Source organism: Dermacentor variabilis, chromosome 11, assembly GCF_050947875.1.
Source record: "Dermacentor variabilis isolate Ectoservices chromosome 11, ASM5094787v1, whole genome shotgun sequence".
Taxonomy (NCBI): domain Eukaryota; kingdom Metazoa; phylum Arthropoda; class Arachnida; order Ixodida; family Ixodidae; genus Dermacentor; species Dermacentor variabilis.
This window is the reverse complement of record NC_134578.1, coordinates 42327799-42352482: the sequence shown is the minus strand read 5'-3', so window position 1 is coordinate 42352482 and position 24684 is coordinate 42327799. Positions and strand designations below refer to the sequence as shown.

The 24684-nt window shown below is 46.4% G+C and overlaps 1 protein-coding gene across 1 annotated transcript in view; it reads left to right on the top strand.

Annotated features, from left to right (window-relative positions):
* Nucleotides 1-24684, top strand: part of LOC142563812 (uncharacterized) — a 44773-nt gene that overhangs the window by 12760 nt on the left and 7329 nt on the right. The window contains exons 4-7 of the mRNA XM_075674442.1: nt 3318-3451; nt 12226-12263; nt 17354-17462; nt 18056-18121. Coding sequence (XP_075530557.1) covers nt 3318-3451; nt 12226-12263; nt 17354-17462; nt 18056-18121 — 347 coding nt within the window. The remainder of the gene's footprint in view (nt 1-3317; nt 3452-12225; nt 12264-17353; nt 17463-18055; nt 18122-24684) is intronic.

Here is a 24684-nt window from a genome sequence, read left to right as displayed (position 1 = left end):
CAAAGCTCTAAGTCGACACTACATGTTGTCCTAGAGGTCCTAACGCGGGTGTTCCGCACTGTGCGTGAGACACTCAGCTTATCAGCGAGGGGTAGCATGCTCAAAACCCACCCCAGCGAACACTTTAAAAGCAAAAGCATTGATATGTTTACGGAACGAAGAAACCCGTCCGTCAATCCTTCACGTACGACGAAAGCAGCGAGAGCAGAGGGCTCAAAAAGCTATCAGCACTCGGCGCACCCTGGCCCCATCACAGATCACTGTCAAGATAGGGCCTGCGCGGCCGTGCCATACGGAGCCGCGGCCCGAGTATGCTTGATTACGGCTCATAATGGTTCAACGCGCATGCGTAAGGCAGTAAAGAGCGATAACGGCTTATAACAATCCGATAATCATCAGCAACCTGGCGCCGCCACTTGCAATAGTTTTCTTGCGTAATGAATTGACCTTGTACCGCCGTCCACAGCAGTTCATGTCACCGACGCGCTCTTGCTTATACTGGTCGGATCAAATTTCATAGATTTGACAATGATAACCCTACTTTATAGGAGATGAGAAAGTGGCACAATGCTTACGCATACTTATACAACTTCAAGAGGAGTATCTGCGTGATATTTTATTTTTTCGCTTTGAAGTTATTTCGTTTCATGTTACAATTTCTTTTTATTGTTTCTTCTCACGTGGCACACTGATGGGAGGGTTTTCTCGTTGGGTGGGCATATAAATGGTTACGCATCTGAAAATCTCAAATGGGTGTCTTTACTTATACAAACTGGGTAATTAAATCTTATTGGAATGCCGACGGTATATTTTGTTTTTAATTACAAGTGAGAGCTGTGCGCAGATTTCTCGCCACATCTTTATGCTTGCATCACATATTTTTCAAAGTCAAACTATATCGCCAAATGGGCTCTAGTGCACTTTCTTACATCCTTCATGTTAGTATCTGAGGTATAGAAAAGCATTTCCATCGTAATATTTTATTAAGTAACGATGATCATCATAACTCTTTTGCCTACCCAAAACTTCGATCTCCACTCTTTTATACGTGAACGCGTATGGTGCGAAGTAGATACTTTTGTGCCCAAAACAACATCGCAGAAGAATATTTCGCACGGTTTACCACTCACCATCTTTAATACCAACGCAGTTTTGTATAGCATTGTGATGGACGTAAGGCAAAAATATTACCAAAGAATTTACAGCAAATCCAACAAGTTGCAACCAGTTGGAATTAACGTGCAGCGAAGCGTTGTGTCAGTGCATAAAAAGTACAAAAGCGAATACGTACATGCACACGCACACAAGCGCGGATGAAGGCAAACTATACTTATATTATTGTTAAGAAGAGTTGCCGACAACTAGCTAGTACGACGGACTTCTTTAACTCATTACGGTTTCGAAGGCAGCATGTCCATACCTACGCAGCGCAATCCGAATACATTGTGTCCGCAAGAATAATTTGCTTCCTGACTACCGCAGGGCCGCCAATGCGCGAAGGCCAGCTTTCTGGTTCTTTTCTTTATTGGTCTCCCCCCCCACTGCAGGGGCCACCGCGCAATGTGACATCACGCGCCATCTGGTGGCACTGTTAAGATTCCGGAGGCGACCACTACGCACGTGTTTCCTTGCGACTGGTTGGTCTTTTCGGAAAGGCACTGTTACGAGACGAGGTAATCTTCGCAAAAAACGGTTCGGCCTTGAAAATTACGATGAGCCCGTTTTGCATAAGCTAGACCTAATTTCAGTAGGCAACAACTACAATGGGTCTAAATATTTCTTCAATTGCGTCGTGTGGATCAGTTTTCGATGACTGGTAAACGCCCCGGCTCTACGTAAAAAGCGATATTCCAAATCCTTAACGCGCACGTACCTCTAAATAGCAAATGCGTGCAAGCACACACAACAGACCACTATTCACTATCTGTTGACCTACTGATATACAATTCTTCATAGAAACCATTAAGTAAAGCGAAATTCAAACTGTGTGTTTCACTCTAATATAGTGTTATTAGGAAAAATGTCCTTGGCATAATAACGGTAAATCTCGTCAATTTTAGCGCTGGCGCAGATGTCTCACTTTGCTATGCATTTATTGATACACACCGCACATATTCTCTTATTGCTCTAAAACTACTTTTGAAGTGCGTTAGCCTTGCTTATTAAGTACCCAAATAGAGGCTTGTAAATGGTAACTTTTAAATCACCTCTTTCACAATCTCAGCCCTTCTTACTTCGACTGCTTGTGCGTACTACCAGTCATTTGTGCGTGCAAATTCAATTGGATAGGTCAGCTGTATATATTCACCGACGTTCTGGATTCAATTGATGCTTATTCTGTTCATCAATTCACTGATAAGTAATTAAAAGCTTCGAAATTGAATACAGTTTTATTGCGAAAATGTCACTACAGGTTTCGCGAAAGGAGCTTTCCTCTTTTAGTGCTATTTTAGTACTAGTTAACATCTTCATTTTAAATGTTGCTCTCAAACAGCTTTATATTACCTATGAAAGCGTACGTCTTTTGCTTTATATATACTATAGCTATCGCATTCCTGTAATATATTGGGTTATAGATTTGTCAATATAATCAACTTTTTCATCCACATGTGCTGTGTTGATGAAGCCGGCTAATTTCATTCCTTGATAAACATTTATAACATGGATAAGAACTTCACTGACACTTTTATTTGGCCATCGCCCTTAAAATGTTTCACTTTTGAAATATGTGTTCTTTATGTATTTTGAATAATAAACTTTAAAGTTGAATCAGGAAAGCTCACTGGAATGGAGTGCCCCATCAATGCAAGCTGCATGAAAGAAAAGGCTGGCGCAAAAGTATAACAACTAATACCACGCCGGAAAGAAAATAAGAAGACCCACAAGATATCTGAGGCTGCAGCGGTCGAGCTGGAGCCAGCGTTCTATCGGGTGGTTTAAAGGACTCAGCCTGGGGTACTTGGACAAAAGAAGCCCTAAGTACCCATGCAGCCCATTACGCGTGCCTCTTCGGACAGAGTCGTCTTCGTCGTTCGCGATGCGGTCTGTCATGCTGCAGGTGCGGTGATCTTGAAGATTGCTGCTTTCGCAAAGCAAAGAAAATAGGTCTGCAAAACAGAGCAGCCCACTAAGCAGTGTCCCTCGCATTTTTTTCTAAAGTGCCATTGGTCTAAAGCCCGGACCTTTACATGAATTCCGGAGCGACAAGTTCATAAGAGCCATTCATGCTTTTAAACTCAACACAGAATTTCACTCAACACCGAAGATTCCTCATCAGATGCAGGCAACATACATGTTCCTTGCATGTTCTTTTACAGATGAACAATCTGACGCTCAATGACACAACGCAGGGTTGGAGACAAATAAATGGCAATGCGACACTGGAAAATCTGAAAAGTTTCGCGGAGTCACAGGAGCCATCACTTGACACTATATCTTATTTTTTTACTTCGTAAGTGCATTACTTTCCTTTTTGTCCCACTGTACACTGTTCGCTTCAAGAACTAGTATAGGACATAGATCTGTTTACAATGAAGCAGGGGACAGATAAAACATCTTGAAACTCAAGAAATTCGTGGAGGTGTGTTGAGAAAAATACCAGAACAGATATTTGCTCCTGAGAACTTTCTCTGCAACAAACGAAACATTGTACAACTTCCTAAACCTATACGTTCGTCGCGTAGTCGCCCAGCCTTCATCTCCACTCCATTTTATTTCAAAGAAAAACTTCTGGTTGCAGTGTCTCTTTCTTAAAACCAAACACTTGTAATTTTCCGGCTTCAGTGCCTAATTTTCCTTCATTTGTGTTAGGCTTCACTCAATTGTTCAAAAAATGCGGGAGTAGTTGAATAAAACACGCATGAAAATCAACATGCAAGGTACAGGATTATTGGGTAGGGACAGTACTTGAGTATAGTTGGTGGCTGGACCATTTAACAAGTGCGACAACACATGACAGTGCTTGATTTGTATTTAACTCTGTATACATGTGGATAAGCTTGGAGAAAATTTTATAATTCAGTAATTTCAAAGAGAAAGTATTACAAGCATTTTAAAAAAAACGAATGAATCCACATGACCGCGCGTAAGTGTAAGTTGCTAACGCAGGTTTTGTTTTTGAATCTGGCCACAGTTCTTTGTAAGAACAAATAAAGAAACGAAAAGAACCCTACAGATAAATCAGCAGCTCAACTTTGCGAAAGTAGAACCTAGCAAGCACTCTGCTCAGCAACCCGCTACTAATGCTCGCCGTCAGGCACACAAGCCATGGTTGGTACTTAAAATGCAGATCAAGTTATATACAAAAAGAAATCTGGAATTGTGAACACTTTTTTATTCGCGGTTAGATCTCCATCCAATTTCTTTTTCCCCTCAGTTGCCTCTGGAATAGTGATTGATTGTAATTTACTCATACAATGTTTGCATATCACTCGTGAAACCGCCTTCACTGCCCCCGTATCACGCGTGACACGTACTCTAGCTGGAGCAAACAAATTCCGCTCAGCTTGTTCTCTCCAGGCACCAAATAAGCATGCGTAAGCGTACTTAGATATGCCTATTTGACCCACTTCCACGCATGAGACACTACGCACAATAATTATAAACACCTCACAATTTACAGGGCGTGGAATAGGTACCACTGTGAGTTGTTTCTGGTTTGGGGACACTCTTCGCGATTCGCATCAGTTGCACCTGAAGAGAGGTAGGAAACAAATGTCCGAATCGTTATCAAAACCTAACATAATCAAGAAATTGTAACACTATTAAGCACATTACCGACACCATGCCTCGGATTCCCACAAAAATATATTTGGGTGACGTGTAGTTCCGTCAGAATTCTCGGAAAGACTGAGGATAACCAACGCATAACGGCTTCTAGCACTTGGGTAAGGACGCCTTCATCAAAGACAAATTTTACATTTACCCTTTTACCTTCAAAAACTAATCAGCCGTAACATTTCCCTATTTACACAAATTCGTTCTCGACGGCAATTGTAAGAGCAAATATTTGCAATATTCTCCCACTCCCACTATTATTTCCATATAGTGTGAAATGGGTCTGTTTGGCCGAATTAGAAACTGATCGGTGCAAAGTGATTAGATTAGCCTATATAGAAGTGCACGGTGTTTGTTCCGCGCAGAAATCGCCTACTGGGTTTTGACACGGGTTGCGCAGTCACTGCCATGCATGTCACTCGGCCACAGTGGTGGGTTTCAAACTGTAGCCCTCTATTCTTGCTTTCGTGGCTGTCGTTTTTTACCGCGTGGGACGATACCACAAATTAAAATGATGCACACGGAAGTCCACTTTAATTAAGAGGCAGTGCAGGGACATCAGTGGATCCTAGAAACCATCTACTGAAAGGCGGCAGTGAAGGCGCAAGTTTTGTGCACTCACCTATTCACCCGCTTTGCTGGCGTGTTCTGGAATACAGCGCTCTTAGGCGTATCACTTAGCTAATTCACGTCCGCATTCGTACGTTAGGCGCTAGATATGTTGCGAGGATGACCTTGCTTATTGGATTCTTTAAAACTCGTGATGAGAAATGTTTTAACACGTTAAATCAATTTAATTTTACAGCGAAGCTGCATATGCCTAGAGGAAACGCTCGTGGTCCGACCATAGAAACCCTGCTGCGGGGGTATGAGCCATTGCATTGGTGCTACGTGACACGCCAACATATTTCCCGTTGGGTAGGCATAGATACGCTTACACATGTAAAACAAACATTTATCTACGTGTTATTGCAGGGAAGGGATAGAGATGGGGACTGGGTTATGAAAATTTGATGATGACACAATTATCTCGCAGGAAAGTTGTGGCGTGCCATTGGCTTCGCCGATAGTGACATCATTTATTTCGCGCAGCAGAGGGCGCGCGCAGCCATTTCTGATTTCGAAGTAGGTTCATAAATGTGCCCCCTTCTTTAATTAAATGATTGAAACACTGTTTAACGCATTACGAAACACAAATGCGCAACATATTTGAGGAAGACTTTGATGAATCCGCTGCATTAACATGTTAATCTGTTCGTTGCACCCCTCCATCATGGTGATTATGCGAAGCGCAATGTGCAGAATTTCAAATAAATAATGTGATAAGCCCAATCGAAACGTGCACGCAACCTTAATAAGAAACACTAAGACGAAACCAATACTTGAATAATAGTTTAATAAACCGTCCAGATTACCCCGCAATGAACACCGGGGCTACACATTTCCGCTTTGCTTGTTTACCATGTGCACGGGGTGTACGGGTGGTAATATTTTTTTTCAATATTACCATAACCGAAAACAGCCTACGCTTAGTGAGCTGCACAATGGCGTTCAAGAGTGCTATCAGATGTTGTAGCTGTGCGTACTGTTGCAACATGAGACATTAGCTTGAGTATATGTGAAGCCTTTCATTTTGATTATAATCTGCCTCATTTCAGTACTTATTAATTTACTCACCTGCGGTAACATCGTACTCACTTTAAACAATGTCAATGGAAAATTTGGTCCGATGGCAAGCTAGTATTATATAATTTTGCCTTTCCACATGATGCGCTACTAGGCTTGACTCAACTCGTTTGTAAAATTCATGAAAATAATGTTGAATTTCTGCGGGCAGATATATTTATGTGGGCAGGAAAAACACATTTCGTTATCTGGCTTTATTGTGAATTCAGCTGTGCTACATCTTCATGAACGCAGACAAATTTACTTTGTGTAGCCATACAGCGACCCTTTTTTTCCTGAATGCTGTTATTTATGTCAGCGTCATTCTGACATTGTCATCGCATTGTCATCAGGCGGTGGTCAGAATTCCCTCGCCAACATGCCATGCCTTTCATTGTCTTCATATAGTCGTCATCATGACGTCACGGTCACGTTGCCGTCGTCATGCTGTCATAATACTTCCATCGATTTGACTACACCATCTGACCATCTGCATCCGGTAGATTTGAGGCTTTTAATTTGGCATACGTTGCCATCAGTGCAGTGCGGAATTGAAAATTGCGGAAAAGTGATGACCTTTATTTTTATAAAGATTACGTAAGAATAAAAGCAGCATACGATGAATTAAATGCATTGCCGTTAGTTGCGCAGCAACCACCCGCCTAATTCAAACTTCGCTACGCATGTATTCGAAGATTTGCGTCGAAATAGTGTGATGTTTTGATGAGCTGCCACAACGCCTGGCATAAATCGGTTGGATCCGCAGTAATGCAGCATCAGCTTCTCATCTGCTAACTCGCTCTGTAGAAAAATAAATACTTCTACCCATCTGAAACAATAAGCCTCAATGCAAACGAGGGTCGGAGGCCTGCGTCTTCAAGAATCCGAATTATAGTTTATTGCAAGTCTCAAAGAAATGGAAAACGTCCTCAACATCCAGACAGCTAATATGCTTGTTTTTGGTGATCAGTGAGACCTGTTTGACATAATATACCCATGTCTGGACTTTTGTCGGCGAGTCGGTCGCACGCACGGAATATATTGGACATTTACAGGCGTCGTGCGGCTTTTTCGCGCGTTGTAGCTATTCTTTTTGACCTGCCAGCTGTGTTTCAATAATTTCTTGTGCATTGTGTACCCCCCCCCTTGTGTCCTCGAGGCGAAGAGTGGTCGTTTCGGCGTTGTATGCCTTTCGTATTAGCCAATCGAGCACCTCCACTTTGCAGAGAGTGAGATACCGTGCAGTGTACTTAAGAACGCTCACAATCAGTATTCGCAATAGACGGGTGAGACCCTGTTACTTGAGTCCAAATTTGCTCTTGGTAACTGTTCGCATCATGCGTAAAAAGGCGACTCATTTAGAATATATGCGCGATACATTTCGTCACGTGTTCTGGTAGTGTTTCTTTGGGTCATTATGGCTGAAATTCATCTTAGGTTCCCTCACACTGGTGTTTCTGGATCTCTCAATTGGGCTCAGAGTATATTTTTTCCATTAAAACTTGTCTCTAGCGTCTATATAGCTATTTTAATTCTTTCCCTACAAAAAATGCTATAGCCACGCCTTATTCGATGTGGAACGTAACCAAATGAAACCTCATTACATAAAAAATATGAATGTGTTATTTGTTTTGTGTATTTCTGAACAAAATGTACTTGGGTATTAGAAAAAAATGCGCGGCTCAGCCCGAAAGGTGAAGCACCGATTGCAATAGCAAATAAGTAAATATATGTACAAAGTAAGGGTAATAGTTTTCGCGGCCGTATATTCATTTACTAGCTAAATTAACGATCACAGAATGTGTGAGCATGACTCAGCGAGGACGTAGGAAGAAGCATACACACAGTAACAGCGCTGCCTTTGCGTGTGTGATTCTTTGTATCTTCTTGTTTAGTTGCGCTTACCCATTCATGAAGGGTTCAAACCAATTAGATCATCAACCTTTTTTAACTAGATTAAGCAGCACGTTGTCTGGCGGGCACAGATAAACACGAACACATTTCGTTCCAGGATAGCGTAAACTGTTCGTCAAAAAGCTGTCAAAAGGAATCGTGGCAGCAGCCGCGACCCAAGGTACCTTCGCGCATCTGTCACTTCAACACGAACGAAACCTCGAAAGCACATCCCATACAAAGCTACCGGCAGTACGCGCACTCTGCAAACATCGCAGATCGCTTTGAAGATGAGGCCCCCATGGTCGCCCACATTGCCCATGTCGCTGATTCCTTTCAAAACAGATGGGCGCTGGCAACGCGTCCCTACGGGGTCCGCCAAAGGCGTCTACTACGGATGATGATAGTGATCTAAAGAACGGATGACGCTTGATTCTGCAACCAGTGAGGGAGCACGGCGAGGCGTCGTCAGGGGAGAGGGAGTGAGAAATGAAAGATGATAGACTCCACTATGCGCGACAGGTGGCAGTCCTCAGTAATGTTGCCAGCGATTGTAGCGGGCGCCTATAGGGTGTCTATTCCCGTGGAACTTATAAACCCCAGCAGGCTTCGCAGTGCAGGGAGCTGTGGACACACCGGGAACAGCAGGGCAGTCTCTGCAGCTGGAAGGCCGTGGCGTCCGTAGGTGTTGATCACTGTGGAGTGTTCCAGCGCCAACGATGGGCAGGAACAGAGAAGGTGTTCCAGGGTCTCGAGGTCCCCGAACCTCTTGCAGGCAGGTGACGTGGAGCGGCCGCTGGCGTACAGCCGGGCCGCCGTCCAGGTGCAGCCAGTCCGCAAGTGCAGGAGTGTGGAGCGGTTTCTTCTGGAGAGGCCGTTCTCTGGAAGCGGTTTGGGGGGGCCTGCCACTAGCCACACCGGGGTCCGGTTGAATAGAGGTGAGCAAGCACCGTAGCCGATGTATCGTGTAGTCCCAAACCGCTACCGTTCTGGTAACCGGGACTACATCATGATGGACAACTTTGGCGTAGGTATCCGCCTCCTCGTTACCGGCTATGCCGACATGTCAGGGCAGCGAGTGGAAGGATATTGGGATTCAGGCGGCGGCTAGAGCTGTTAACTTGGCAAGCAGCAGCACCACTATAAGTTCTGCCCGCCGTGGGTTGACGAGGGCCTGGTGCGCCTGCTTGGAGTCGCACACCACCGCCACCGGCTGCAGGGGAGGGTGCCCAGCAAGGAGATCAGCAGCCAGGTGAAGCCCCGCGAGCTCTGCTGCAGTAGAGCTTGCTGTAAACGGGAGCCTATAGTGCCTGTGACAGGCGAGAGTTGTAACTGTGCATGCCGCTGCCGCCGACCCGTTGGGGAGGACTGAACCATCCGTGAACAACAGCAGGTGTCCTTCCAACTCCTCCTGGAGATTGCAGCCTGCCACCTGCAGCAGGGCTGCTGTTGGTGCTCTCCGCTTGGCTAATCCCTTGAGGGAGAGGTGCATGTTCGCAGGTCCGTGATGGGGAGGAGGAAGAGCCACTGCCACTGGTAGTTGGGGAACGGTCTCATAGAGGCGACACAGGCTGCCCACACGTGAAGCCGGCAGGCTCCTGAGCTGGTCTAGGAGAGCCTGGCCGTCTGGTGCGCGATGTAGCTTGTCAATATGCCCAATCCCCGTTGCAACATGATCAGGTACAGTGGCCATTCGCCGGCCTCAGCCAGTGTTGTGGTGATCTTCGAGTGCCTTGGAAGCCCCAGGACATTTCTGATGGCCCTCCTTTGCAGAACCTCTAGTTGTCCTTTCCTGGCATGCGTCAGGGAAACCAGCGGCAGGGCATACAACAAGGACGATGTTGCTGCAGTCTTGTTCAGGCGCATGGCCCACTTGGTGGAGCATCCTCGACCTCGTTGAAGGAGTCGGCCCACGGCTGCATGTACTCGGCGCACCTTGGCGCTGAGGACCTTAGTAGTCGGGTGTATGGTAAGGCCAAGGTACGTCACTGTCTGTTTCCACAGAAGGGGGTCGGTGCTGATTCCCAACTGGTGGACGCTTACGCGTAAGGCACCCCTCGGGTGTATATAGGGCCTCCGTCTTTGTAGGAGAGGCGGTACAGCCGACGCTCCCGAGGAATGTTGTCGCCGCATCCAGGACCCCCTATAGTGATCTTCGGGCGGCTGGAAGGTACCGCGTTGGTCCCCGGGCCCAGAGTGCCACATCATCAGCGTAGATGCAGCACTGCGTGCGGTACCGGTTGTTTGCCGGTAGTGCGGCTGGCAGACCTGCCAGGGCTGCATTGAACAGAAATGGGCTCAGCGCCGATTCCTGCGGCACGCCAGTGCTAATCGCTTGAGGGGCGCTGAGCGCCTGGCCCACTCGTACTCGGAACGTTCTTCCAGCAAGAAAGGCAGAGACAAAGCGCCTGAAGCTGCCAGTGATCCCGAGTATATCTAAGGAGGCATCAATGACCTAGTGGGGCAAGCTGTCAAATGCGCTCTGCACGTCGAGCAGCACGAGAAGGGCCACGTCACCATTGTCCTTTGCATCCTCCAGTGTGGAAACAACATCGGCGATGGAGTCAGCAGTGCAGCGGTGGCGCCTGAAGCCGGTCTGCTGCTCCGCGAAGTAGTGCACCTGGGCGGCGATCCACTCCATGCGTGCCAAAACAATCCTCTCCATCACCATACAGGCGTCATAGGTGAGAGATACTGGTCTGTGCGAGGAGGGTGCCACAGCAGATTTCTGTGGCCTAAGGACTGGCGCCACCACTGCGGTGAGCCAGCTGTCTGGGAGAGCCCCAGTGCTCCAGATGGTGTTGAAGTACTCCAGGGGACGATCTTGCTCTGCATCTTGCATGTTCCGAAGCATATGGAACGTGATTCCATCAGCTCCTAGAGCGTTCTGTCGCTTGCTTTTTCCTAGGGGCGGCCTTCAGCTTATGCGCCCGGATGGGCTCGCAGCAAAGAGCATTTCTGTGTTCGAGCATCCATTCCGGATGGTGACAGGTGGGCGGGACGTACCGAGGCCCAGTACCTGGCGGAGGCAGGACTTGGTCTGCCAGGGGCCGGGCGGTAAACCGGTCTGCTCGGAACTCCGCCAGAGTAGATCCGGAGATTTGCAGAGAAATGGCTGCTGAGAGTGCCTGTCGTTGTACCCGAGGTCCTATGAGCAAGGCGTTCGCGATTCGTGTGGCCAACGCCGTAGCAGATGCCGTGGGAGACGCCGTGGTTGTCTCCACTCTGTACGGAGTGGCAGGTGAGGAGGACATCGAGAAAACATGGCTGTCGCCAGAGAATCACCCCTTCGTTCCTCGCCTGACCCCCCTTGCCTCGCGCGCCTTAGGAGAAGGCACGCATTCGGGCCGCGTTCCTCGCGAGCGCACGCGAGATTGAACCGCGTTCGCCGACTCACCCTCACACGCTTTCACTCATACGAAACCTCATTACGACAACGACGGCGACGGCAGAAATGCACCTGGAGCGTGTATATAATTGCTGTCGCAATAAAACCCACTTAACATGACCATGCATATCTGCAAGTAGACAGTATTTTGTGTTGCATGCGCTATTGCGGTAATGAGCAGAATTTGGTGTACTCCTTCTTAATATAAGCCGTACACGCGTACACTCACCTATCTTGGCTCATTACAGCAGGAGCAGCTGCGCGATGCGGTAATGAGGCTACGGGTTCTTAAGAGACCCACGTTTACTTCTGTACAGATTTACGGTTGTGTTTGTTGTACCACTTAAAGAAAAGGTGAGGTTGATTCAGAGCCTAAGCTAGAAAAGGTGCAATGTTTCCCTTCTAATACGATGCGACGTAATGCAGACTTTCCTGCAAAATATTTATACCCAGGTCGATTGAAGAAGTACAATAATATATATGTTTTCTATTATTTATTTCAGAACACCTATAGCAGAGAACTCAACACACCGTGCGGAGGGTATGTTGATTTATCTGATTTAAGTCAAATGTTTCATGAATGATTTATATGCATTGTTGAGGATACATATTAGTCTGTACAGTGCTGCATCGTGTATTTAGTTTTATCTACCGTATTATTCTAAAAAAAATGCTTTTCTTGCGTGAGTGAATTATCTCCAAGCCAGTGCACTAGCCATAGATGATATGGGAAAATCCGTAAGCCCACTACTTTTCCAGACAGCTAGCTTGCGTAACCAATATGACCATGTTCCCGTTAGTAGTTGGGTTGAAGCTGACACACATGCTTTGACAGCTTGAATAGTGTGTGAACAGAGGCAGGAATGATGTCACCATCCCGCATGTTGACACGTCAATTACGATTCTAGCTCGAGGTTCGCTATCCTGGTTACGCCAAAGGAGGGATCGGGTTAAGCACACCTGCAAGTTATGTATATTGACACGTGTATCTTTATCGGGCGGCCGCGTTTCGCCGCTTAAGAAATGTAATCGCGCAGCGTGGGACGCGCCTGCATGTATCCGAAGTTTCTGGAAAGTTATCGTTGCTCCTAACCGGCTGTATGTTGTCGCCGATCCTTGTGTTATCTGCTTTCATCGCATGACGCGAATGGTGTAGAACTTTGTCGAAGGCACGCGGGTCCGTGCGATTAGTCTGGGACATTCGACGACTGCTGTATAAAACCCGGCGCGCTTGACCCGCTGATCAGATTTTCGACGATCGCCGACTGTGTTCACCGCTATCGTTGTGCTTTAAGTGTAGCCTGTATTTGTGGGCACAGGTTCGCCCAATAAAAGCTAGTTTTGTCTCTCACAGTATTGCTACTGTGTTCTTTAACGTTTAACGTTTAGCCTTTAAGAAGATTTTTCTCAATTCTACTTGCATTACTTGATATGTTGCCACATATTCGAGAACGTAATTATGGGTGCCCCTTAACTACTACAAACCCATAACACACACTCAAAGGGCGTTGTTCTCTAATAGCCTCCCCTATACAGCAAAGGAAACTATAAAGTCAAGAAAGGCATCGCACTCGTTCTGGTTTCGTTCACGATCTGAGTAGCAAAGGCATATATTTCTTAGTATATCTTCGGACCCTTTCAACGCTCCTGCTATACAAACCTTTAACTTTGACTTCCTCATCAAGTAGAATTAATTATAAATCTTGCACACATCATTGAAGAAAGAGAGAGAAAGCAACGGCAGGAAAGGCAGGGAGGACAAACAGACGAGCACCCTGTGCGCTTTCCTACACTGGGTTTGCGGGAAAGGGGAATAGAAAGAGGAAAAAAGGGAGCGAATAATCACTGAGTGCATGTGAGAGGATTCACAGGGACACTATAAACGGTTTCTTAAGCCGGGGCACTTCAAGTATTGCACTAGTGTACGAATCGCTTTTCGTGCCAGTGAGAGGTGTGTCCATGTTCCGAGTATCTTTGACTCGGAGAATGGTCTTCTGTCCAGTAGGCATAAAGTTGCATGCAGAGAGAGGCGTTGTACATCGTAGCGGTGGTAGGTACACAATAGGTGCTCGACGGTTTCCTCGCACCCATAGGAGTCACACAGCGGGCTCGCGGCAACTCCCATGCGATAGGAGTAGGCGTTTGTGAACGCCACTCCCGACGACAAGCGGCCCAGTACGGTTGTTTCGCCGCGGGAAAGCTTAGATGGCAGTTTTAGCCATTGCGAGTGGTCCAGTTTATGCTATCGGCAATTGAAGACACTTGAACTGAAGAGATATTGGGGCTTCTTGCGTGCGAGTAGGCGAAATTTCCTGGCAGCATCCGACCTCTTCAACGGTGTTGGACGCGTCCGGTTGTCTTTGTGGGCAGATGGGACAGCCTTTTCAGCAAGGTTGTTGCTGGCGATGATCACAGTGAGCTGGAATCAATTAAGACATAATGTTGTACTCTCTTTCCAGAGCATGGCGGTGCAGTTCTCTAATTTCATATATCTTCTCGTCACTTCTGGGACGTAATGCAGACTTGATACTTTGAAGAGCAGCCTTAGAGTCACAAAATACGACCGATTTCTTTCTCGGCTCTTGGGCGACGTACGCCATTGCGGCATAGAGAGCTGCAAGTTCTGCCGACGTAGGTGTTGTCATGCGCGACAATTTAAATCTGTGATCTGCTTGGCGGGAACGATGAATGCAGCAGTTGAGGTGGTAGGTGAGGTAGGACCATCGGTATATTTATGTATGTGGTCATGATACGTATGATGCAGTAATAGGATCGTCGGTTGCTTCAGAACCGGTGATGTATGATTGGCCTTCTTTGTAATTCCGGGAATACTAAAACACTGTTGAGGCTGTCGCAGGCACCACAGTGTTTAGATGACGTTACGACCTCTTGATGAACGTTAATCACTCTTGAAACGGTAGCTTAAGGTCTCTCGGCTGATAGGGAGGTGAAATGATGGTCGGGAATCCTTGATAGATGAAGAATGTGCACTCTGAGAGAGTCGACAGCTACCTGTGTCTGGACCTTATGGTCTCCCGCGATGACAATTGTTGCTGCTGTTGAGGTCGCTGAAGAACCCTAAGCACGTGCGTAGGACGCGACCTTGAATGCTCTCCAAAGCACGAATGTTTGTCGTGCATGTATTTGACAAAACTGGTAGACTGTAACGTAGGAGTCCGATAAACAATACCCTGTACAACGGCGTTACAGAATTGACTGGTGTACCCCCAGTTTATCCCGCATAGAAATTCGAAGATCTGCGCAATGACAACTAACTTCTTCGGATAGACGTAGTGAGGGCTTCACGAGAGATTGCGGTCAGTGATAACACCCAGCAAGCGATGCGTCTTAACATAGGACACATATTGACCACTGATGACATTTGTTGGCGCATAAATCCAACCAATGCGCACTTTTAAGTAGAAGCACTTAGGCCTTGTTCTCGGACATAAGGCGCCGTCATGGTTGCCGCCCTCTTATGCCTGGCTCCTACCTGAGGGCGAGACACCACAGATTCCCAGATGCAACTCTCGTCGGCGTATATTGAGACATGAACTCTCCGCGGTCAGTACATCGCTAGTCCTGCCTTAGGAGGTTGTAGAATATGGAGGTCAACATTCCAGCCTGAGGCACACCACGGAAGATGTTATGTTTAGTTTAGTTGAGTTCAGTTTATTTCCAACGCAATGTTGACAAAAAAGGCAAAAAGTTGTCTCCAGGCAAAAAAGTTGTCATAGACAAATTGAGGGGACCTGGGAACAATACCGACAGCAGGCACAGCGATACTTTACGGAAGGAAGAATGTGAAGGACTTGACATCACAGGGTATTTTGAAATAGTGAAAATATATGCAATGAAGGTAAAATCAAATACAGATATGGCAACAACGAACATACAATGAAAACATAGAAACATGAAAAAATAAATATGCACTTTTGGTAAAGGGTTCTTTACTTTACCAACAAAAACATCCTATTTGTGACTTGAATTTACAGAGTTTCGTGTCGAAATTTATTTGTGAGTTCACACACTTTATTAGCGCGGGTATTTGATTAGCGGTGAGAGCCGTTCCATAATTTGTGCGTATTTGTGTTGTTGTCCGTTCTTTACGCAGTGCATAGCGAGCTGACGTTGTGTGTGCTGAGTGTAACAGCATGTTTATGTATGTGCAGCAGGAGTTTGTAGTCATATATTTTACTCGCTTTGAGCAAATTGTGTTTAATAAAGAAATGATTAGTTGGCAGATCTTTGGGTTCACCATGATAATTCTCTAGAATCCTTAGCAGTTTCTTCTGGAATACCTCCAGTTTTTTTTTAAATCGTATTCGTTGTAGTGCCCTAAACTAGTGTGCAGTAGGATAAACAGGAGTAGAAGTGGGCATATTATATCGCTTTTTCTAGCTGGAGAGGAATTATATCTGACAATTTGAATAACAACCAACTGTTCTGGTTAGTTTTTCTGCTTAGAAATTTTATAAAAGATCTAAGGCAATGCCACGAATGCCGTAATCGTGAAGTTTAACTAATAAAGTCTCATAGTTAACACAATCAAATGCGTTCATAAGATCAATAAAGACACCAACGGTATAAAGCTTACTTTCAATCTTCCGAAGTTCGGTCGTCGGTCTGTAACGTAAAGAACCTCTTCGTCAAAAAGTCGCGAATCGATTTATACTTCCGGCCACCAGCTCCCGCAGTCTCAAGTGAGTATGAGTGAGTGAGAACGTTGTCGTATGTTCCTTTGATATCTAGAAAAAGTGCCACTGTTAAGCGCTTGAGGCTTTTTTGATTTTGGACCCAGGTTATGATGTCAGGGACGTTGTCCATGGACGAGCGACCTCGTCGAGAGAACGTAAGGGTGAACGGGAATATGAATAATTATTTCCATCACTTGGCGGACGCAGATCGGAAGCGCAATGATACAGTATGATGGTAGATCAAGCGGAGACTTTCCAGGTTTCTGTGTGGCGGTCAAACGGCTCGATTTCTATAGTTAGGGAACGGCGCCGCTGTGCCAAAATTCATTGTAGTAGTTGAGCAGCGCATCACGTGCGTCATGCGCAAGCTGGCATAGGGCAGCGTACATGATGCCATCTGGTCCTGGTGACGAAGAACGCCTGCAGGTGTCTATGCAGCGTCGAGCGCTTCGAATGAAAACAGCACGGCAATTTCTGATACACGAGCCTGTCGCTGTCATTCCGTGCTGTGGGAGTAATAATGACCACGGACCCTGCAACCCGTGCACAGAAGTCCTCAGCCACTTCAAATTCTTAGCAGTGTTGTTAGAGGGCCAGAGCAGGAAAGGGCTTCCTGCTAAAATTCAAGAAATTGCTCGTTCATCCTTGCAGACTGCAGTGCTTTAGTATGCATACACTGTATTCAAAACCTAAACGCCACATACACACGAACTCTAGCATCCACATCGTTTTTGTGTCTCTCGATTCGGCCTTGTTTAATGTGCAACAAAAACTCAATAGTGTATCATGCATCCTGTCCGCTCTGAGAAAGCGCCGTCGCCATACAAGCGATGGCGTTTCGCTCTTATCAATGTAATTCCACAATAAAACGAACAAGATAGCTGGTTATAGAATACTTCTGTTTTAATGCAATAATAGACATGTTTGGTTTCAGACGTCTTCACGCCAAATACATTTTGCACGGAGAATGTTACTGCGACGGTTCTGCAGACAGTTCTCGTGTCTGAATTTTACCAGACTGCTTTAAAAGAGACCATATTCATGTGAGTAAATCTATTTAGCAATTGTACGCTTCGTTTCTGATTACAAGGCTCCAGGATAGAACGTTTATCTTATTTTCTGTGCGAGCGCTTTACTGCTTGACGAACTCTGCTCAGTGGCATAGAAGTGCAACCAAAACCGCTGAACGAAAAATCAACATTTTATAAAGCTGTAGTGTACAATTATTGCCTAATGTGCAAATACATTTTGCGTCTTTTACTAAAAAAGACGTCACAGTATTGAGTTCTTGAATTGTACTGCTATGCATTGTGGCTATCAAAGCAGGACATCATTTCGACTTAGAAAAAACAATATATTTAGAGTGCCGCCGTATAAAGCTAAATGTTGGCACATTTATGCACAATGGACAAATTTTCCAAGTTTCCGGGAAATACCTTTGCCTGTCTAAGTATTAAATTTGTTGTATCAGTCGCACTCTGTGCTGTACGAAATTTGTTAAGTGCACGTTTACAACTGCATGCTTTTTTTTCGTTTCCATACGAGTGCTTTAAGCGTCACGTGCTAGTTTAGTTGCTTGCTCTACTGGCTTTCGATTTCTTCGTTTTCCATTTACTTATTTCATTCTTTTGCCCAGGCTTGGACCTCGACACACGCAAAGTTTTAGCGAAGAAGAGTTTGCAGAAATGAACCGGACATTTTCGTACGTAACAGCTCAACTTTGAAAATTTTAACCATTGTATTGTTTGGTGCACAGAAACGTTAATGAAGATTATGGAGTAGTAACATCTAATGAAATATTCTTGACCTGGTATTTGTGAACACGGTCAAGAACCACAAAAGAAACAGGAAGGTGGCTAGTGACGAGGATGCAATACTGCTAAGAACTGTACACGCCACGTCGGAAAGTGGAAGCTTAGATGCGCACCAGCCCACACGAAACGCGATAATTAGAGTAAAAACGTCGCAGAAGGACATGATCGTGTCCTACCTGCAAATCAGTAGCACTACTATATAACTGGATTATATATTTCACGTAGGTAAAAGAAACGAATTCAAATAAAATTTACATTGTGGCAGTCTCACGGAGATCAATAGTATCTTGTCATTGTTTAGTTTTAGTCGTGAAGCTGTCTCGTGATTACCATAGAAACACAAATTGCGCGCCGCAGACAAGTCCGATTCTTTGCTGTTTGTAATTTGAAAAATAATTGTATGTAGTCAGTGCAAATGTGCGACATCGCTTTGAACTTGGGTGTATCAAGAAAGGGGATTATTTTATAGGCTCCCAGTCTAATACACAAAATTTAATCCCAGCTTTTGACACTTGGGTTGAAGAAAAAGCGCCGATAGCCACATTTTCAAACAGGGTGCAGTGCTATGTGTCCCTATTTATGCTCAACAATATTTCAGCATAAACTTTCTGACAAAAAATGAACATGTGCGAATCAGCTAATGCTTAGACGGCTTCACAGAGAAAAGTGATTGACTGTTAAGCTAATTCTGCGTTTAGGCGAATTTCTTTAGTGTACCAAGGGCCATGGTTTGGAATGTGCGAACTTCGTTTTGGCGACGAGAGATCTGACTAAAGCTGGCCTACCCGAAACGATCACCAAGAATGTCAAGGTACCAATCAGCGACGTCACGGAAAGAATTACAATGAAAATCAACATGGAATGGCAGAACTTGAATGTATAAGGAAGCTAATCTGAAATAATTGTGACGTTCGAAGCGATACACATCGGTATGCAATGCCGCCTCTGCTAGGTGCAATAAATCTGATAGCACGGTTAATGCAAACGCTAATGCCGCAGATAGAATACCAGCAAACAATTTTGATTCTACTTGCCGCTGGTGTAATAAGCCGAGAGACAGTGAAGTTGTATATGTTTGGTGGAAGCACAGGTGGTCTGCTCTCTGGCTGGATTTTTTTTCTCTACGCGTGCGACCATAACAACTGGGTAATTGACTCGTGTCGGACACTTACCATGGCCCGTACCTAAGTGGCAACGACAAAAGATATGATCTGCGCCTCATAGAATATATGAAAAAAATCACGGAAACGTGGACAAAACTCTGACGATTATTATAGTCCCTAATGTGAAATTCGAGCGCAGTACTGTACGTATGTTCATTTCACGATATATTGGCTGGCGCGGACGCTGCCCCGTGCGACACGTTGCAAATGGACCCAATTGAGGCGCGACTGTGTCGCTTATCTGAATATCTCGAGAACCAGGGCATGGGTGACGTGTGGACGCGATTCGCAGAAGTCGCCGCCCACAGACCTCCCAGACGACGCGCGTAACTCCGGCACAATCTGGTAGCCCTCGTCGCCCTTCTACGCTTCTCACGCTTTCGCCGTACCTTCTTCCGTTTTCCACCTCATGGTCCTGCTCCACCCTCCTCTCCGCTTTGCTCCACGCGTCTTTCATTCACCCGGTGCGCTCCGCGTTCGCTTTCATCTTCGGGTGTGCTCGCTTGCTCGGCTACGCCACCTCCTACACCGAGGCTCGCCGCAGCAATGGGCGCATGAGAGCTGCAGCCTAAAAATGTTTATTCAGGAATCTCAGTAGAACGCAGACCGCTTGTCCGACAAACAAGAGTTATACATGGAGAGAGACGGCAATTTGCTTGCATATTACTTTGAGAAGAGGCGCCTACTGCGATTAGCGGATCCCACGGTTCTATATTCCTGTATCGAGCCGCTAGCGACACAAACGATGAAAAAGATTGCCAGCGAAAAATCCTGGTTCAAATACGGTCCACTTCAGAGGATCATAAAGTATTATATGTCGTTCGAGTGCCGCCACTAACATCCGCCACCATGCGAAGTGTAAAACAAATCGAAAAGGGAATGGGCACAGAACGGAAGAGATTACTCTGCAAATATGAGTTGTCGCATATCTAATCAAAAGTACGCGCTTAAAAAATGTCCGGCAAATCCATCAACGTCAGGATATCTGACAGGCAGCTGGAAATATTCCTCGTGAAATCAAACATTTGGTAAATTGCAATCAGCGTGAATAATATGGAGATGGCCGCGGTCGTCGATACAGGCGTTGCGGTCTGTCTGATTAATGACAGGTGGACATATGAAAGAAGAAATCATTGCGTGAAGAGCTCTCAAAGTTCGAGGTTACGACGGAAAGTGTCACGAACTAAAAAATGAACAGACGCAAAAGTGAAATTCGGAGATCTGATGCTCACCTTGAGAAGCCTTGTCTTGTGAATAGTGGCATTTTTCTGTTATTGCCGCCAGGCATGAAGCTGTTCACGATGAACATTCTTTGGAACGGCATTATCACCATTGAGCATCCCAACCTCATTCGACCACAAGATAGTACAATCAGAAGTTCCGACAATGTTTCATGGAAATTTCGGGAGTGTGAGTGAGGGAGTGAGTAAAAACTTTATTAGCTCTAGATTCGCTGGTCTTCAGCGATCTTCAGATGGCATCGTCCATCTTCTAGCACAATGGTCGGTTGCCCTTAGTCCATGGCTCCGCTGGATGCTGCTGCCAGTTGTGCTCGCGGAATCAGACCTTCTTGGTCGAGCCGGCGATCGCTGGAGAGCACTCCCTCCCATTGCTCCACACTCGGGTTTGGTATAACGGGTGCCACGTCTATCTTCTGGCATGCCCCCGTTATGTGATACAGCGTGGGTGTTTCGTGGCACCAGGGGCATTTGTCATTGTATTGTGTGGGATACATTTTGCTGAGTACGTTAAGGTTCGGGTAGGAGCCCGTTTGTAGCTGCCTCCACGTGACAAAGTCATCTCTGCTAAGCGAGTTGTGCGGCGGTGGATGCTGCTTTCTGCAGCCCTTGTAGTAATTTAGTACCACCGAATAGTCTTGGGGTACATGTTCGGTCCCCTCGAGGTCGCCTACGTTGGATGCTCGGTAATAAGTGTACCCTCGAGCTATCCTGTCCGCCTCTTGGTTCCCTGCCACTCCCGTGTGTCCCGGCGCCCATACTATCGTATGCCTAATTGCTTCATCTTTTGGCTATCGTTGTGCTATGTGGTCTCCGGAGCGGAATATGCGGAGCTCTCCGTGCCCTATTCGGCCGCGTAGGTAGTGGCGGCACGCCATTTGTGAGTTTGTAAGGATTGTTAGAGACCGTTTAGACCAATATCCCTCCGCTGCCGCTAGAGCGACGGCCGCTTCTTCAGCCTCGACTATCGTACAGCCTTGTAGTGATGCGTTGGTGATCTCGCGTAGATTCGAATCAATCACCGTTGCCACCGCGTTGCTGTTGCTCTGCCCAGTTGCTCTGGCCGATGTGGCTGCGTCCACATATACCGTGGTTTCTTGGGGTGCTAATGTCTTTTGTAGATATTCAGCCCTCGCTTCTCTGCGTGATTTGTGCAGGTTGGGATCCATGTTCCTGGGTATGGGCGCTACTTTTAGTGTGTTGCGATACCCGTCCGGAATTGTTTCGGTCCACTGTATCTCTTGAAGTTGACCGGCGCAGCCTAGTTTCTTGTGGATCTCGCTGCCAGATGGGGTCTGCTGCAGTCTGTGCTCTTGGGAGACTAGTTGCGCCTCTTTACCTTCCTCGAAGGTGTTTGTAGTCCTAAGGCTAGGAGCATTTCGGTTGAGGTGTTATAGGGAAAGTGGAGTGGTGGTTTTGTAGGCTTTGCGTAGAATCGCGTCCGCCTGTTGTACCTCACTCTTGATGGGATTGTAATATGGGAGGCTGTATACCACTCGGCTGACGACCAGGCTTCTGACCAGGTTGAGTGTGTCCTCCTCTCGCATGCCGTGGCGTCTGTGTAAGATGCGTGTGATCATGCGGGCCACTTGTAGGGTGGATGCCTTGAGTAGGGCGAGGGCGTGGGTGCAGCGTTGCTTTGACTGTATCCACATTCCCAGCATTTTGGTGAGCGTTTTTTCCGGTATCGGCTTCCCCTCGAGGTAGACGTTGGGCTTAACCTCATCGCTGGTGGGGACTGTGCGGTTTTGCATTCCTCTCCAAACTCTCAGGAGCTCGAACTTTTTAGTGGAGCACACTAGCCCTCTTGCTCTGACGTAGTCCTCTACGCAGGTGGCTGCCTCTTGTAACTTCTCTTCTTTCTCTCTGAGCGAGCCTGTGTTACCCCTGATGGTGATGTCGTCGGCATACATGGCGTGGTGTATGCCGTCGATTTCTTTTAAGTGTTTTGCCAAGCCAATCCTGGCTATGTTGAAAAGCGTGGGGGAGATGACCGACCCTTGAGGCGTCCCTTTGTTTGGAGAAAGGAACTTCTCTGATCGGAGCTCTCCCAAGCCAATCGTTGCCGTTATGTTAGAAAGGAAGGCTGTGACGTAGCCGTAGACTTTCCTCCCGCAGTTCAGGTCGTTCATGCCCGTGAGGATAGCCTCGTGGCTTACATTGTCAAAAGCCCCTTTGATATCCAATGCCATTATTATATTCTCCCGCTCCTGGGGACGTTCCCAAGTACATTTTTTATTTGAAGCAGTACGTCGTGGGTCGAGAATTTTGCTCTGAAGTCGAACATGTTGGGGGGATGCAGTTCGTTGTCCTCCATGTATTGTTGTAGTCTCAGCGTGACCACTCGTTCGCAAAGTTTTCCCAGGCACGATGTGAGCGAGATCGGTCTGAGGTTCTCAGTTTGCAGTTTCTTTCCCGGTTGAGGAATTATGACTACCTCCGCATGCTTCCACTCCTAGAGGACGGCTTCAGCTTCCCAGTGTTTGTTGAGAAAGTAGGGTAATTCTGCGACTAACTCTTCACTGAGGTTGCGGATGAGCGCGTTATTGATCTTGTCTGTACCCGCAGCCGTGTCTGTGGTTGTGTTTCGAATCGCTGCGTAGACCCCTTCTCGCGTGATGCGTCTGTCCAGGTTAACGTTTTCTCTTCCCGGGTAGCGCTCTGCCTAAGATGCTGGGTTTGTGTCTCCGAAGCACTTAACGCGTACCTTCTCCAGGAGTTCCGAGTCTGGTCCCTCGAACTGGTGGGTGAACCGGTAGATGGTTTCGTTGTTTGCTGCCTTGGTCTTGGTCGGATCCATGAAAGCCTTGAGGATATGCGACGTCCTCGCTGTGTTCAAGGTTCCGTTGAGGGAGTCGCTGAATTGCTCCCAATTTTGCCTTGCCAATTGCGCCGCGTACTCCTCTGCTTTCGCTGAAATTTCGGGAACTATTGTGTGTCGGTAGATCTTCCTCTCCAAAGACTGGAATCGAAACGCCCTTCAGTAAAGGAAGACTACGGGTTAAGCAATGAAAGGAAAATATGGCTTAAAGAGGAGTTGCAAGCAATGATGGATTCTCTTATCAACAGGTCTCTGAGCTCTCGGTTTGGCTCACTCATTGCCATAGCACCGAAAGAAGATGGATCCCTCACCTTGTGCACAGATTAGCGACTTATCAACTGACAGATTCCTTCCCTTCCAAATGCAACAAATTTACAAAAAAACGTTGATGGTACCGGTGGGCGTCAACGGTTCTACAGGATTGACCTTTGTAAATGGTATTGGCAACTACCAGTAAAATAAGAAACCCGAGGTGTTGAGTGCGTTTATTACACCTCTCGACATCTGCGGATATAACCGGCAATGATTTGTGCGGAAAATATATAGGCGGACCTGAGACACTGTGCGAATCGGTATAGGCGAAGCTTTGTATGCTATGTGTTTTGACTGACGATATTTAGCGGAGATGTTGGAGATGAATGTGCAATTTATTCTGCGTTCAGTCCAACGTGAGGGTGTTGCCTTGATGCTACACGTTATCTTGCGTGCACCACTGCTGCTTGTCTGCGTATTCCAGAGAACACACACGAAGACGTGCCTGCTTGAGGCGTCGTGCTTCATTCTTTATTATATCTAAGATGTCTATGTCTACTTCGTGGCAGAAGTGCTAAACTTTAAGTTATGGGGCTGTACGTAATTCAATTGTCATATTTCTATGTATAGATTGCATGCATACATTTGCGGTCTGAGCATGATTCGCTGTTTGGCAGAGACGCTCCTGTTCCAGCTGAGGCTTCTTTCTGGCGTGGTTGTTGTGGACGTTGAGTGCAGACTTTGCACTCATTTTGCAGGTGCGTGTTTACGTACTTTATCCGCATACGTACACAGCATGCTGTTGAGACGCTAGCTTCAAGCGCTCTCTTCTGACTATGAACCACTTCATTATTTCCACTATGGCAATCAAGCCAGCATCGTCCACAGCTCAGCAGCTGCATTTTCATCGCATGGGAAAGCAAATTCAGCGCTTCTCATATGCAAAAACTACGCATCCTGGCCCGTGGCGTGGCCAG